At 46.3% G+C, this 17,509-nt stretch overlaps 1 protein-coding gene across 1 annotated transcript in view; it reads left to right on the top strand.

Moving 5' to 3' along the window:
- The window catches only part of LOC108311504 (solute carrier family 2, facilitated glucose transporter member 9-like), a 132,820-nt gene that overhangs the window by 73,475 nt on the left and 41,836 nt on the right, over positions 1–17,509 (top strand). Inside the window, exon 7 of the mRNA XM_037742142.1 lies at positions 195–270. Coding sequence (XP_037598070.1) covers positions 195–270 — 76 coding nt within the window. The remainder of the gene's footprint in view (positions 1–194; positions 271–17,509) is intronic.

Raw genomic sequence — 17,509 nt, 5'->3', positions numbered from 1 at the left:
CTATAAAATAAGCGGATGGAATGTCTGAAGGATTACCATTGTCGCCATGTTATAGATGCTGAAACTGGGGCTTGGGCACATCAAGTGACCTGTTCAAGGTCACACAGATGGATGGAGGAGGAGCTGAGGTGGAAACTCCGGTCCTCTGGATACACTATCACCTCCTCACCTGACCACTCCCTGTTCTCTCCCAGGACCGTGCCCCCTGGATCCCTTATCTGAGTATCGTGTGCATTCTGGCCATCATCGCCTCCTTCTGCAGTGGGCCAGGTAAGGTGCCTCTCCCTCCTCACTGCCCTGCCCAGGGGCTCATGGCATCACCAAGCTGGAGGACTCTCCTCATGCAGATGGGGAGCTCAGAGCCCAGAAGAAGCAAAGCCTGATTGGGGATGTGTGGCTGCTGCCTTCCCTTTGGCCTAATTTAATTGTAGCTGACTGTCTATGGCCTCCCCCACAGAAGGTGAGCAATGTGCTCACCTGACGATGAGTGGAGGATGACATCCCACTTCACACTGGTGGGCTCTGAGCCAGAGGTGACCCTGGTTTGTGATGAATCAAAGTCAACCAAGTCATAGTCTGTGCCTGAGCAGTCACGGTCTAGGGTGAAAGATGTGGCAATAATCATGGCCATGTCTAAGACATATTAATCATTGATTTTGTGTTTTACTTGGCTAAGAACTTGACTTGTGTGAACTCATGTAAGGCTCAGGACAGTTCCAGACAAGAGAGAGATGGAAGGTGACTTGCATGAGTGAGTAGGTGGAATGGCCTGACTGCCAGGCCCAGGCCCCAACCACCAGCTTACATGGCACCTGCGTGAATGTGCGGCTACAGTATCCCAGCATCAGTTTACCCAGGACTCACTTCTAGCTCTGCTATCTATTTCCTAGCCATGGGTCAATAAGAAAGACTTCTCCTCTTTGTTAGCCTCAGTTTCCCCATCTGTACAATGACAAGGATGCAGTGCAACTGAGAATCCTACCATCCCCAGCCCTGCACCCACATCCAGCAGGGGCCTCCAGCAGAGACCAAGGTTGGACTGAGAAGGTGGGCTCGGGGCAGGGTCTGACACGGCCATGCATTCTCTCCATGGGACGATGTTCATGTCTCTTCTTTGGTTGTGTTTCTCAGTTGATAAAAGCAACACTAAGTTTCTATTGGAACAAAGGGAACTGAACTTCTGTTTCTCCCTTTACATTGCTGATTCTCATGGGCATTACATTCCAGGTTCTATCACATTCATGGTGGATGGAAAGTGTCCATTCAGGATATCAGGGTGTTATGATAAGTTGGCAAGGTGGGCCATGGAATGGTCGAGGAGAGCATCAGGTGCACATACATGCACACAGCACACACACACAGACAGACACACAGACACACACACACAGACACACACATACACACACGGTGCAATAAGGGTGGTCAGAACAGCTACAGGAAAAAGAAGGTATCTCCCAGGCAGGGCAGCAAATGGGCAGGATGAGCACACAGCACACGTCGGAGTTGACAGTGGCCACAAGGAGTACATGTGTTTGGTTCTCCAGGTCGTCTGCATCACAGCTCACATCCACATCTTCACATCACTGCTCTGGAGGTGTCCAGCCTGTGGCCTACGCTAACGTCAAGACACGGGCAAGCAAACCAGACAGACAGTCTCCGCTCCCAGAGGGCTTGCCTCTGGTGTGGAAGTCCCCTCTGAGATGTCAGCTGCTCGGTGAGGCCTCTCCTGGCCACTTATTCTAAAACCAGCACACACACGTGTACCATATACACACGTACACATGCACACCTACTCTCTGTCTCATCACCCATCATAGCATTGTTCTCAGGGGCACATCTGTTTCCTGCATACTCATTTGTTTAATGCAGACATGGGAAGCTATTTTTCTGTAAAGGGCCAGGTATAAATACTTTTGCTTCACAGGCCATGCATTCTCTATCACAAGTACTTACCTCTGCCATGGTAGTGCAGACACAGCCATCAGTAATGAGTAAACGAATGGACTGCATGGCTGTGTTCCAATAAAACTTTATCTACAAAAGCAGGCGGTGGGCTGCATGTGGCCTGTGAGCTGCAGTCTGTCTTTAATGTGTGTCTCCTCCAGGCTAGAAATAAGCTCCATGAAAGGACCTGGTGTGTGGTTCATGATCTTATCCTGATAGCCTAAACTGCGCTGAAGACACAGTAAAGGCTCCACGAGTGCTTGTTAGAGAGGGAATGAAATATCTGGGCAGAAGGCTGGAAGGGGAGATGTGTGCTTCTGTGAGCACTGTAACACTGCAGCCTGCCCTGGCAGCAGGGTTTTTCAAAACAAAGCCTTGGAGGAGAGAAGTGGAAACAAAAGACCCGTTGTCCTGCAGTATCCCTGAGCTCTAATGAAGAGGCAGTGGGGGCTTAATGGTATCAAAAATATAAAGGTAGCATTAGCCAATTGTACAGAGCAAAAGGATTAGTCGAGCTAATACCAAGATTCTTTTTAGAGAAAGAACAAAAATAAGGTTTAATTTCATTCAGATCAATTTTTCAAGCCTTTATCGAGCACCTGCTCTGTGCCAACCTGGAGGGAGAGGAGAGCAGGGGGAAGATAAAAAAGAACCAGATTTTTTTAAATGAGATACACGTTTCTTTTTTAAGTTCCAGGATACATGTGTGAAACTCACAGGTTTGTTACAGAGGTAAACATCTGCCATGATGGTTTGCTGTACCTATCGACAGCAGTTAAGGTATTAAGCCCAGCATGCATTAGCTATTCTTCCTGACGCTCTCCCTCCATCCACCCCACCCAGACAGGCCCCAGTGTGTATTGTTCCCCTTCCTGTGTCCATGTATTCTCATTATTCAACTTCCACTTATGAGGGAGATCAAGCGGTGTTTGGTTTTCTGTTCCTGCATTAGTTTGATGAGGATAATGGCTTCCAGCTCCATCCATGTCCCTGCAAAGGACATGATCTTGTTCCTTCTTACGGCTGCGTAGTATTCTATGATATACATATAGCACATTTTCTTTATCCAGTCTGTCATTGACGGGCATTTGGGTTGATTCCATGTCTTTGCTATTGTGAATAGTGCTGCAATGAACATATGCATGTGTCTGTATAATAGAACGATTTCTATTTCTTTGGGTATATACCCAGTAATGGGATTGCTGGGTGAGAACCAGATTTTTAAAACTTTAAAGTCAAAACTGAAGGGTTTGTCTGCTATCACATACATTCTCCCACGCTTTCCTCCATTAAACAAATGCACTGTTACACAGATGGCCAACGGCTTCATAATCACCAATCCCCCAAAAGATGGTCTTGTATCTTCAAACTTCAGTAATTAAAAAAAAAAGTTTCTAGCCAGGTGTAGTGGTGGCATGTACCTGTAATCTCAGCTACTCAGGAGACCGAGGTGGGAGGCTCACCTGAGCCCAGAAATTTTAGGCTACAGTGAGCTATGATGGCACCATTGCACTCCAGCCAGGGTGCTGGAGAAAAAGCCCATCTCTTTAAAACATGTTTAAAAAAATTTTTTTTTTAAATAACATGTTCCTGAGCAGGTACCTTGAATGATTCACATGTGCACTCTGAATTCTGAGTCGCTTTAACAGAATGTATTAGTCAGTATAATGCTAGCTGCCTAACAAGTATGTCTCTGAATGACAGAGGCTTCACACAATAGAAATTCATTCTTGCTCACAGAACCACCCATGGCTAGTGTCCCAGGTAGATGAGCACATGCACCCAGTTTCCTCCTGGGTTGTGGCTCTGCCAGCCTCGAGAGTGTCTGGTCTACTGCATCCAGTAGGCAGAAAGAAGAGACTGTGCAGAAATTTTTTAAGAGCCCTGACCGAGTAACACCCCCTCCTCCACACATATTCTAGTGGTGAGAACAGGTTCCATGGCCAGCCCTGGATGCAGAGTTGGCACTTTAACACCAGCTTCCCCCAAAGTGCCCAGTCCTGGCCTGAGATTTAGAAGGTTATCAGGATGTATTCATACGTGGTTTAATCATGACTCACATAGAAGGGGCCAGATAGGCACTAAGCTTTAATGTGTGGACTGGGAGGTGCTGAACCCACAGGGCACCCTTAAAGTGACCAGTTAAACCCAGAAGCAGTGGCTTAGGGCTTCCCAGGCTTGGTCCTGTTCTTCGCCCGGTCCTTACCACACTCACTCAGCTTCCACTCATCGTGGCATTCAGGCACTGGCCTTTCTTGAGCATCAACTTTCACTTAGACACTGCGCCAGCTGCCTTACATATATCACCCCTGCTGTGCAAGATGGAATTGCAAATTAGGATTACCACTCTCATCTACAAATGAGTAAACTGAAGTCCAGAGGGGTTAGGGGCTGCCCTGATAAGAAACAGCTAGTAAGAGTTGGAACTAGGATTTGAATCCAAGTATTAAAAATCTGTGCTCTTTTCATTCTACAACAAAGCATAAGAATCTACCTCTAGGCACTACCTTTGAGTCTCCCTAGCACATTCACATCTGTCCCCAAATCCAGTCTCTGATAATAACTTCATTGAGCACTTACTCTATTCCAGGTCCTGTTCTAAGTGCTTTAATTTTCACAAAAATAGTGGGTGAATATAAGCCAACACAGTCAGATTTTCAAATCTGTGTGTGTATGTGTATGTGTGTGTATGTCTATGTGTGTGTCTACGTGTGTGTATGTGTGAGTACGTGTGTGTACGTGTGTGTACGTGTGTGTGTGTGTGTGTGTGTGTGAAGCCATCTCCCCATTCTTCTTTGCCATATTACAATGCAGAGTAGTCCAGATTTAACATATGAGAGCTCTAAAAAGGACATGCATGCATCACCTCCATGAAAGAAGCTATTTTCTGCATTTTATAGGCAGTTAATTTTTTCAGCTGACACTGACATTTTCCAGCAAGCTAGCCCCATAGCTATACCTCCCAATCTAAGTAGACCAGGTATAGCTCACTGAAAGCCTTGCGTATATAAGGACTCTCCCTTATCGTTCTGCTAATAAACACTCTAGTGAGGTTGGTGCGGGAAGTTTATGTGGAGAATAGATGAGGCCATTTATTTCCCTGGTTTCTGTCTGTCCTAGAGGATAAAAGATGGTTTATAGATCAGCTGCTAAATCCTTCCTTCCCAAACTAACATTTTTCCCATTTTATAGATGAAAAAACAAAGTTTAGATTGATCAAATAATTTTTCCCAAATCACATAGCTAAGAGGCAAATACCGGATTTAAATCTTCACCATCTTGTTCTAGAACCTTAGCTATTTGCTAAAGATTAATTTTGAAATTTACTTGGAAGGTTAAAAACTATTGCAAGGAGAAATGGCCTAAAGAGAATTAAGGATAAGAGGAGAAGTCGTCTGTTTTTATCTTCTCAGAATGGGGTTACTTTTTTTTTTTTTTTTGAGATGGAGTCTTGCTCTGACACCAGGCTGGAGTACAGTAGCATGATCTTGGCTCACTGCAACCTCTGCCTCCTGGGTTTAAGCAATTGTCCTACCTTAGTAGCTGGGACTACAGGTGTTTGCCACCATGTCCCAAGTAGCTGGGACTACAGGTGTTTGCCACCATGTCCAGCTAATTTATTTTTTGTATTTTAGTAGAGACAGGGTTTCACCATATTGGTCAGAATGGTCTCAATCTCCTGGCTCGTGATCTGCCTGCCTCAGCCTCCCAAAGTGCTGGGATTACAGGCGTGAGCCACCGGTCCTGACTGGGGTTACTCTGGATCATCATAAATCAGTCCTGTTTGTGTTTACATGGAAAGAAATCATTTTGTCATTTGTATCTAGTAGTCAGATCAGCTTGGCTGAGGATGAATTAAAAGCATGTTGATTTTCATAATTCCAGCCTTTCATGCTTCGGGTATTATCTCAATGCAGAGGCCAAGAACAATCTTTGGTCTTTGTCTCTTAAGTTCAAAGACACCTAAATCATAGCACTCAGTGTTGAAATGAAGTCTGTGCTGACACATGCAGACCTCTACAATGAACTAAGGCAGAACACAACGTGAGAATGACTTCAGAGCTGGAGGGAGATCATCTGGCAGATGAGGAAACATTCCAAGGGCTCAGATGAATTAGAACTAAGGCATCCCAAGTTTGAGAAAGACCATGACGATTTTCTAGTTGAGTCATTTATCAGAAGCTTAAGTCCTAGTCAGGCTTGATTGCATCTATTGACAGGAAACTCACTGCCTCACAAAACAGGCAATTCAATAGTCTACAGGTCAGATTTGGTCCCCAGCCTATTTTGTATGATCCATCAGAAAAGAATGGCTTTTGCATTTTAAAAGGGGGAAAGAAAGGATGCATGCCAGGGACCACAGAGGCCTAAAAGCCTAATAGATTTTCTTTCTAACTTATTATTTTGAAAATTTGTCAACCCCTGCTATAATTCCTTAGCTCTGAAATTTGGAACTTGGGAGAGTGAGCTAGCTTGTGTGGTAGGGAAGGAGGAATTTCCAGGCAGTGAAAGCAGCCACTGCCGGAATATAGAAAGAAGTTCATGTCAAAGGAACCTTAAATAAATAAACCACCAGGGCCAGAGCAGAGGTGCTCAAACATTGCTCAGTCACCTGGGAAGCTTTTAAAGCACTGGTGCTCAGGCTACACTGAAGGCCAACGAAGCCACCGTCTTAGAGGGGCAGGGCCCAGGCTTGGCATTTTCTAACATTGCATGATTCCAAGTTGCAGCCAAGTTTAAGAACCACTGGGCTGGAGCAGTTTTTAATAACTGGCTGAATATATTACCATCACCTGGAGACTGAAAAAGAAAACCACAGCAAACACTGATATTCCGCCCTTGTCCAATGACAGCTAAGTGCCCGTCAAGAACCACTGCCCAGAGTGCAGGGCGAGACACAGAGAAGAGTCAGGAGATAAGCTAGAAACAGAACTCAGAGGGTCTTGGATGTTGCACTAAGGATTTGCAGCTTTGTGGAGCTCCCTAGAGACCTGTTGGGGAATCGTGTACATGAACTTCACAAGGCAGATCTGCAATGAGACAGGCAGAGACACCAGCAAGGGGCCTGGAGCAGCCAGCCCACGGCAGTTATCTGGGACAGTGCCACCGCTGCAAAGGGTCCCGTGGGCATTGCCACTATGATAAGCGTAGGTCATGAGGGCAAGAAAGCTGTACATTTCATGGTATGACTTAGTGCTTCTCGAGTTATCGTTTTTCATAACAGCTATCTTCCCAGAAGAAACAGTAAATGTTGGCATTGTATCCAAGTGAAAAGGCTGGCCTTCCTCCCTACCCATTTATACTAATAAGACAGATTGGACTCATCCACAGATCTGCCTGAAGTTCTTTGCTAACCAAAACCACAAAGCTTTGCCTTCTCTGTTTAATTCCCAAGCCCTCCCAAGCCTTTTTGCAATGATCCTGACTCTGTTCCAAGTGTTTGCATATGTGGTTTTCTTTTGACGGTAGAACACGCTACATTTCCAGGCTTTCAATGCTGGGTTCCCCATCAGGGTCTTTGGGACTCCCTGGAGGGAAGGCCACCTGCACCTCCCAATCCCAGATCACCTGTCAGCCCCTGCCCTCCGCTTCCCCAGTCCACCTTCAGCACCCTGTGTTGACCCAGCAGCTAGGCCTCGCTGGCTAGCAATGACTTTAGTCACAAGATTGATCAGGGCTTAGAAGCTTCATTTAAACTCACATTGACAGCATACAGTTTAAGGCCAACGGGAACTTAACAGTCTAAAGAAAGCTGCCGCTTAGACAGTGAGATCATCTGGCACCTTCTGAAGTGAACAGGGAAGAGCAAGTCCCCAGAGGAGCCACCCAGGGAAAGTGTAGCAGAAGATGCTGAGAGCTGAATGGGGGGGAGACTCACTGGCCTGCTCTCCATGATTAAAGAAGAGGATGGATCTCCCAGGAGAGGGCCAGGAGGCCTCCTGAGGCAGCTTCTGTAAGGAACAGCTCAATGTGAGAAGACTTGACAAGGAGTTGAAATTAGGTGACAGGAAAGAAAGAAAACAAGACAGGCAGTTTCCTGCAGCGTATTTTATTGGTTTGCATAACCCCAAGGCAGTGGCAGAGAAGTCTAATGAATGAGGCAAATTAAAAGAGCTTCACCTTATAAGAAAAGAAGATCATTGCCCAAATGTGTCAATTCCAGTTTAAAAGATCTTATGATGCCCTGATTCTGCGCCCGGCACCAAGTTAAGTCGTCTATGGGGAGTTTGTGTTTAAGCAGGATGGACAGATGCAAACAAGCTGGAGAGGCAAGGCCGCTGCCATTGTCAAGGTGCAAATTAGGGTCTGAGAACCCCAGAGGGTAGAGCGGTCCTGATGGAAGATGCCTTACTCAGTGCATGCCTTGCTTGGAAAAAGGACTCCTCTGTTTATCACGTTTATTTCACCTGGAAAGACCGAAGGGGCGTACTACTATTTGAAGGGACCTACACGGTCAGCTCTGCCTGCCCTGCCTGCCCCTCCCTGTCTACCCCACATTCTCCCTGCGCTGCAGCCATCTGGAGTCACAGGCAGCTGCCCCCTACCCCCACCCATGCTTCATGGTCCCAGCCTTTCATGTGCTATTTCCCCTTGCAACACCACCCATTTTCATCCATTTGAGGTATGGCTTCTCATCTTTAAAAAGTCAGCTCATACTGCATCTTGAGGCTTTCTTAGAAATAGACAGCCCCTCTGGGCTCCCACAGCCCCTGGATTAACTCCTAGTGTATCCCCACCACCCCTATTAAAATGGCCATGGTTGACCAGTTCTCCTAAGACAAGAACCTTGTTTCTATCACCTGTCTCCAAACACACAGCCTGACAACAGGTCAGCACTCAATACATGATTGTCTTTTTCATGGATTCATTCAAAACATACTCATTGAGTTTCTACTGTGTGATATATGGTGTTTTCTACCACCACACCTCACGCCAAATGTGTGTGTGTATTTTGACACCAAATACATGTCATTTTTCTACACCACCTCTCCGATTTGTCTCCACCAGCAACTGGGTGTCCAACAATTCAACTCAATTGTGACACTGCCTACCCAGAGTGAACACAGACCCTACAAGGTAAAGGGTTCAATCCCACAAGACTGCCCCTCACTTCAGACACCAGCCGAAACTAGAGTCCCCGGGAGCTGGCATTTCCACCCTGCTGACTACAAATTCAGGGGTTCCCAAGGCTACCCTCAGGTTTGATAATTTGCTAGCATGACTCTCAGAACTCAGGAAAGTGCTCTACTTACAATTATAGCTTTATTATAGAGGCTACAGCTCAGAAATAGCCAAGTGGAAAAGAGGCATAGAGAAGATATGGGGGGTACACTGGGGGCACGGAGCTTTCATGCCCTCTCTGGGTACACCACCCTCCCAGCACTTCAATGTGTTTACCAACTGGGGAGCTCCCCAACCCCGTCATTTAGGGATTTTAATGGAGGCTCCATTATATAGGCATGATGGATTCCACCATTGGCCATTGGTGACTGGACTCAGCCTGCAGCCCCTCTCCCTTCCTTGGAGGCTGGATTCCTTAGAGCTGAAGGTTCAACCCTCCAAGCGTGGCCAGTGCTGCCTTGAAACCATGTAATGGCCACCTGAGTCACCACATTAGGAGTTCATTATAAATGACAAAAGCCACTGCTGTTACTCCAGAAATCCCAAAGCTTTTAGGAATTCCGGGCCAGAAACTAGGGACAAAAATCAAATATATATATTGCCGTTTTATATTTATATATGTATCATGTCACAGTGCCCGCCCTGGGCTGGGAGCTGGAGGTAAAAGGATGAACAAGACAGTGTCTCTACACCCATAGAGGAAGAGGAGAGGACAGGGACCAGGTGAGAATGACCACTATAGACATTCTCACCTCATCTCTGGCCTGGCACCGTGGAGCTCTTATGTAGCTGGCCACAGAGGGCCCCTGGGGGGTGAAGGAGGAAGGGGGCTGGTGCTCTCAACTGCATTGGCTGCTGGCCCCAGCTGACCCCAAGGGGGATATCTTCCTGCAGATGAGGTTGAGAGTCCCAGCCAGGCTCTTAGGATCGCACAGAGCAGGTGTCCCCCAACAGAAGCCTGGTGAGATCCAGAGGGGTGAAGGCTGTGTCCAGCAGACCCAGGAGACGAGCCCGTCATAGGAATATGGGAGGGGCATCAGATGACATAAAGAGTCAAAGCCGCCACGCTCTTGTGCAACATTATCTCAAGGGCAGGCCTGCACCTGCAACATCTGGAAAGAAGGAAGCATGAAACATCCGGCCCTGCCTGGCAAGTTAAAGGACTCAGTCCTTTAACTGAGTCCTTAAACTCAGTCCTTTCACTCCTCCTACCCTGGAGGAGCCCACAGAAGAGTCAGACCTGGGGATGAATAATTACTGTTTCCTGGATTTACAGGAGGCAGGAGAGGGGAAAAGGAAGGAACTCTTGTGTGTCAAATGCCTGGTATTCATCCAAACATTGTTCCTACCTGATCCCTTTCAATTCTCGCACGCCTGCAAGGTTGAACCCATGATCTCAAAGGTGATAAGGTGGAGCCCAGACTCAACCCTAGCTATGTCTGCCTCTGAATCTCATGCCGGGGGGCAGGCGCCACCCCAAATTGGGTGGGAGGGCTCTGTGCACCAGGCTGCACTGCCCCGAGAGGGAGTTCGGCTAGCAGACAGCAGGGTCTCAGCTGCCTAGCATGCGGTGCTTAGGCAGGTACGGGCACCTTCTTGCTTGTTGACTGAATAAACAAGTGAACGAACCAATAATAAATAAAAGAAAGACCCTACCCATGACCTTGGCCTCCCCTCAATTGCATTAAGTATCCCAGAACTTCGGGGGGAGTCAAATCAGATGATTCCTTTCCCCTCAGAAGTTAGGAAATCATAGGCTGGACGCAGTAGCTCACAGGCGGCTCAAGCCTGTAATCCCAGCTCTTTGGGAGGCCGAGATGCGTGGATCACAAGGTCGGGAGTTTGAGACCAGCCTGATCAACACGGTGAAACCCCATCTCTACTAAAAATACCAAAATTAGCCGAGGGTGGTGGCGCGCACCTGTAATCCCAGCTACTCTGGAGGCGGAGGCAGGAGAATCACTTAAATCCGGGAGGCAGAGGTTGCAGAGAGCCAAGATCATACCACTGCACTCCAGCCTGGGCAACAGAGGGAGACTCTGTCTCAAAAAAAAAAAAAAAAAAAAAAGGGAAATTGTGTGCAAAGAAGAATGACAAATTACTTTCTAACTTCCCTGTCCAAGCAGAAAGTATTGGATAGAAGAAATAAATAGATATATATTAAAATAACTAGAGGTGTAATTTAAGAGACATATGACACCAAATTGGTATATAGTCACAATTTTTGAAAAATTGTTTAATGAAAATTAAATAGAAATGTCTCACAAACCTAGACTTAAAAATAAATAGCAGCCATTGTTCAGAACACATCAATCCTCTCTAAAATGAATTTATACAGAAGGTGAGATTTAACTCCAGCATTGGGACCAGTCCCAGTCTAGAAACAAAGACCCAGATTTCACACCCATGACACCACAGGCTTTTAGGGAAGGGACTTACGAGACGAGCTATGTGAAACTACCCTGTGAACTCTAAACTATTATATAAATGTGAAACTTCATCAAGGTCCAGCAGGAATCAGGAGATACAGTCAGGAGGGGTTTTGTTGTTGTTTTTAGAGGTAGGGTCTCACTTTGTCACCCAGACTGAAGTGCAATGGTGAGATCATGACTCACTGCAGCCTCCACCTCCTGGACTCAGGCTATCCTCCCGAGTAGCTGGGACAAGTGCATGCCACCATGCCTGGTTAATTTTTAAAATTTTTTTGTAGAGATAGAGTTTTGCTGTGTTTCCCAAGCTGGTCTGGAATTCCTGGGCTCAAGTTACCCTCTCACCTTGGCCTCCCAAAGTGCTGAGATTACAGGCAAGCACCGCCAGGATTTGAAAAGCAGTTGCTGCCAATGCTTTTGGTGTTTTGGTCATGAAGTCCTTGCCTACACCTATGTCCTGAATGGTTTTGCCTAGATTTTCTTCTAGGGTTTTTATAGTGTTAGGTCTTATGTTTAAGTCTTTAATCCATCTGGAGTTAATTTTAGTGTAAGGTGTCAGGAAGGGGTCCAGTTTCTGCTTTCTGCACATAGCTAGCTGGTTTTCCCAACACCATTTATTAAACAGGGAATCCTTTCCCCATTGCTTGTTTTTGTCAGGTTTGTCAAAGATCGGATGATTGTAGATATGTTGTGTTGCCTCCGAGGCCTCTGTTCTGTTCCATTGGTCTATATCTCTGTTTTGGTACCAGTACCATGCTGTTTTGATTACTGTAGCCTTATAGTATAGTTTGAAGTCCGGTAATGTGATGCCTCCCACTTTGTTCTTTTTGCTTAGAATTGACTTGGCTATGTGGGCTCTCTTTTGGTTCCATATGAATTTTAAGGTGTTTTTTTCCAGTTCTGTGAAGAAGGTCATTGGTAGCTTGATGGGAATAGCATTGAATCTGTAAATTATTTTGGGCAGTATGGCCATTTTCACGAAGACCTAGAAATAGAAATTCCGTTTGACCCAGCAATCCCATTACTGGGTATATATCCAAAGGATTATAAATCATTCTATTATAAGGACATGTGCACACGAGTGTTCATTGCAGCACTGTTTACAATAGCACAGACATGGAACCAATCCAAATGTCCATCGATGATAGGCTGGACAGGGAAAATGTGGCATATATACACCATGGAATATTATGCAGCCATCAAAAACGATGAGTTTGTGTCCTTTGTAGGGACATGGATGAACCTGGAAACCATCATTCTCAGCAAACTGACACAAGAGCAGAAGATCAAACACCACATGTTCTCACTCATAGGCGGATGTTGAATAATGAGAACACATGGACACAGGAAGGGGAGCACTACACACTTGGGTCTTTTGGGGGCAAATAGGGGAGGATCAGTGGGGAGTTGGGGAGAGATAGCATGGGGAGAAACGCCAGATATAGGTGATGGGGAGGAAGACAGCAAATCACACTGCCACGTGTGTACCTATGCAACAATCTTGCATGTTCTTCACATGTACCCCAAAACCTAAAATGCAATAAAATAAATTTAAAAAAAAAGCAGTTGCATGAATGGACTATTTATAGCCCTGTGGGCAGGGTAAGGGAACCAGGGAGAGATGGAGCCCAACGAACTCCGGGACAGAAAACAATGGGAAGCTGCCACCACCACCTGTGGGGTCAACTAATTATAGTTAAATGTCTTCCTAACAAAAGAATATAAACACTAAGAAGTAAAATTTCATTAGGTCGGACTAAGCTTTTGCAGCTCCACAAACCATTGTGATATTTAAGATTTCTTGCCACCTCCCAGGAATCAATTCTCACCCATATCGACAATGCATGGTAGAAATTCATTTCCACTTTTATCAAAAACTATTTTGAGATTCAAAGAACCAAACAGGCAAATTCAGCCATGTGATGTGCTCTTGCCGATAGCTTTCTTGGGTGCCCCATGTCAGCCCCCACACCCTGATGTCCTTTTATAGGGCAATGCCCAGTGCCAATGGAGGTTAAGTCAATGACACTGTAATTAGTCCTTCAGCCCTGGGAGCACAAAGAGGAATAAGAAAGGTCCCAACCATGAGCTTGGAGTTCAGCTTCCAAGTAAAGATGAAGAGGTAGTTATTGGCTCTGTCACTGAGGGAAGCAGGGGAGGTAGGTAGAGGAAGTTGAGACTCAGAGAGGTTAAGAGCTTTACCTGGATCACACAGCAATGAACCAGAATTTCACTTCCTATCAGTTTGATTCCAGAGCCTGAGTTCTCAAGGTCTACAATAGGCAACTAAGCTAAGGCAGGTCCCAGGGACTAAGGGAGCACAGAGGAGATGTGTGTCTGGGCGAATGGGCAACAGATTACCTAGAGGAGGTACAACTTAGACTGACTTCTAAATATTGAATCAGAGCAAGCAGAGCCACGAAGTATGGGTTCTCAGGGTGTGCACTGCACAAGAAGCCATTTCTAAAACAGCATCGCCTCTTAGATAGACACTAATATCTGAGAACGTGGGTGCCGATGTGGAGATGTGAGGTCTCTCAGCCAGATCCTGACACAACAGGGCTGCACTGTCTCTTACATCAACCCACGGGCAAAACAGTCGTGCACACAGCTGGAAATACATGGTGTCCACATACACTGGTTCACACACGTGCACATACAGACATGTGCACTCCACTCTCCAGGTGTCCTCTGAGCTTCCTTTCTAGCCCACTCTCAGAGGCCTGAGTCTCATCCTCTGCACAGTTCCAAAACTGGCACGGGCATTCCACTTTGTGGGAAGAGCACAGAGCCTAGGTGTATGCTGGCTCATGGGTGGGGCAAACAGACAGCTTTGGGGGTACACATCCACAGGGCTGCGGCTATCAGATAGGGCATCTGGAGAACTTCCCTGGCAAGGCTGTGGCAGGCCACAGGGTGTGATTGTTCTGTTTATTCAGTAATGCACTAACTTGTAAAATATTTTATTTCAGAAAGGGGTACATTTTTTTAAATTAGCAAAAGTACCATTTGGGTTAGAAGTGGCCCTGGAGGTGGCCAGCTAAAGGGAAAAGGAGGAACATCTGAGTAGAGGACAGACATCAGAGAGGGGGCGTGCTAATGGAAGCCTAGGACACATGTATAACTGGAGAGAAGCTCTGGAGTAAAGGGACCTAGGGGACATGAGGATACGGGGAAAGTGATGGCCAGATCGCTGTGGGCCTCACAGGCTGATATCACTAGACTTTGTCCTTGTGGAAGTGGGTGGCCACCAAACAGTTTTGAGCTGGGACATGGCATTGTCAGACTATTGTTTAAAAGGTCTGCAGAGGGAATAAACCAGAGGTAAAATGTGGAATATGGGAGAGGCTTGGTAAGAGTGAATTCAGGAAGATCACTAAGGACTTTTTATCAGTTAGCTATCACTGTGTAGCAAATAGCCCCCAAGCCTCGTGGCTTAAACAACAACCAGTTATTATTGCTCCCAAGACTGCATCAATGTGGCAATTTTGCTCTTCTGACCCAGGCTTTGTTGATCTCTGCTAGATGATTTCCTCCTGTCTACATCCAGCTGGCAGGTCATCTGGGCACCAGCTAGTCCAAGGTGGCCTTACTCACTGGTCTGGCATTGAGAAGGGTGGCTTGACCCATGTCCATCACTATCCCACAGGCTAGACCAGGTTCGTTTATATGATGGTAGCAAAGTTGCAAGAGAAGAAGGGGAAGTGTGCAAAACTGCCTGAGGCCTGGGCTTGGAACTCCCCACCATCTCTGCTGCATTCTATCAACCAAAGCAAGTCACAAAGCCAGCCCAGAATCAAGGGATGGAGAAAGACTTTACCTGCCAGGGAAAGGGCTGCAAAGAACTGTGGCTTCTACAAGTGCCCAGAGGTAGTAACTCCAGAATAGAAGAGATGACAATTACGGGCTTTCCCTCACTTACCCCATTCCACAAATAATCACTGAGTACCTGCTAGAAAGTGGGCCTCCTTCTAGGCCTGGAGATGCAATGGAAAAGCAAACACACAAACAAACACATTCACATGTGCGTGCACACGCGCGCGCACACACACACATGGTCTCTGCCCTTGGGGATCTTACCTTCAATAACAGTCATGAGCCAGGGTCCCCACTGGGAACATGTGGCACTCTCAAACCAGGATATTTTGAGGAATGTTCAATAAGGACATATATCGCTGTGGTACAGGAATGCCACGGGGGAATGTGGAAGACCTTGACCATTCTGGCAGTCTCAACATATGATGGTCATTTCCAAGGGTCCACCTCTCCAGCTAATAGCGGTGAAGAAAACGCAGCAACTTAATGGAAGTTAATTCATCAAACGTCAATGCACTGAATGGTCACATTACTGAAAGTCAAATCATAGAGAAACACAATTTGCTGGATTTACCTTATCTCTTATAACTATTTATGAAGAATGTACACTCTTGTGCATAGAATGGAATAGTTCTGACAGCTTTGACCAGTTCCTAAGTTATTCACTATGTCTGCATAGTGAATTCTGTAGAATGTTTTTCTTTGTTCCCTCTGCTTCAGTTCCCTGTTGTTATAGCTGGAGATTAGTAAACAGAGAAAAGCCTCAGCCAAGTGACATAAAACACTTTTATTCACAATAAGAATATATATATATATATCTTTCCCTTTCCAAATCCATTCTGTTCCAGAAATTTATACATACAACAGGAAATAGGATTTGGATAGCAAAGGTTCAGATAGTGAGGGATACCTGCACATTCGCAGGCCTTCTTTTGTTAACGTATTTTTATTCAAAAATGCATTTACCAGTGCTCGCTTCAGCAGCACATATACAAAAATGCATTTACCAATCTTTGCTTTTTGATGAATTGACCTTGAGCTGACAATGTGACTGTCATTTGTGGCATCTCTGAGCCCTCATTCCTGGTCAGGACTCAGAGACACCACATCCCACTGCACCCTGCCCCAACTCATGGAGAGGCTGTAGGGCTCAGGAGAGAGGGTCTGGGATGTTCTTGGAATCTTGCTGTGACTTTCCCAGAATTTATAGTAACTTGGGCAAGTCCGTGTCCCTCTCTGGCCTCAGTTTCCCCATCAGTGAAATGAGTGGATGACCCAGATTAAGGGTTCTCTAACTATATGGCTGCACTTCAGAACCCCCTTCCCTTGGGAAACATCCTCAATCCTGGTCCCTGGATGAGGAGGGACCTCATTCCTCAGCTGCCATCCCAGCCCAAGCCACTTTCCTGAGCACATAAGCCTCCAGAATTGGCGGCCAGATCTACCAACCCTGTGGCTGTGCAATCCACCTCATTCAGTCCTCATGGCAGCCGAGGAGACAGACCATCTTATTCCCACTTTGCACACGAAGGGCTGAGTCCCTGAGAGGTCATATCTCTTACGGGTTATACAGGGCAGGTGCCCTCAAAGTGGGTGGGGTGGCAGAGTTTGTCCTCTTAGCTACTGTAGTGGGTTGAGTAGTATTCCCCCAAAGGTTCACGTTCTCTCGGAACCTCAGAATGTGGCCCTGCAGCTGTACTTAGTTAAGGATCTCAGGATGAAACCATCCTGGATTTAGGGCAGACACTTAATTCAATGACTGGCATCCAGATAAGACAAGGAGAAGACACAGAGAGGAGAAGGACACACGAAGGTGGAGGCAGAGATTGAGCGAATGATGCATCTAGAATCAAGGAACACCAAGGATTGCCAGCAGCACCAGAAGTCAGGAGAGAACACAGATAGTTTCTTCCTCAGAGACTGCAGAGGGCCCAACCATGACGATACCTTCATTTTAGACTTCTGCCTCCAGAACAATGACAGAATACATTTCTGTTCTCTTAAGTCTCCATGTTTGTGATGATTTATGACAGCGGCCCTAGAAAGCTAATATAGCCACTAAGTTGGCAGGAAAGTATTTCCTAATCCCCCACACAGCTGTAGATGCTGGGCACGAGGGCAGTGGAAATGAGCGATTTCTGCCATCCGACACTTAATGCCTGACAATGGTGGGTGGGCAAGCTGCCTGCCAAAGTTAT

Source organism: Cebus imitator, unplaced genomic scaffold (genome assembly GCF_001604975.1).
Source record: "Cebus imitator isolate Cc_AM_T3 unplaced genomic scaffold, Cebus_imitator-1.0 Scaffold117, whole genome shotgun sequence".
Classification (NCBI taxonomy): Eukaryota; Metazoa; Chordata; class Mammalia; order Primates; family Cebidae; genus Cebus; species Cebus imitator.
This window is presented reverse-complemented; position numbering and strand designations above follow the sequence as displayed.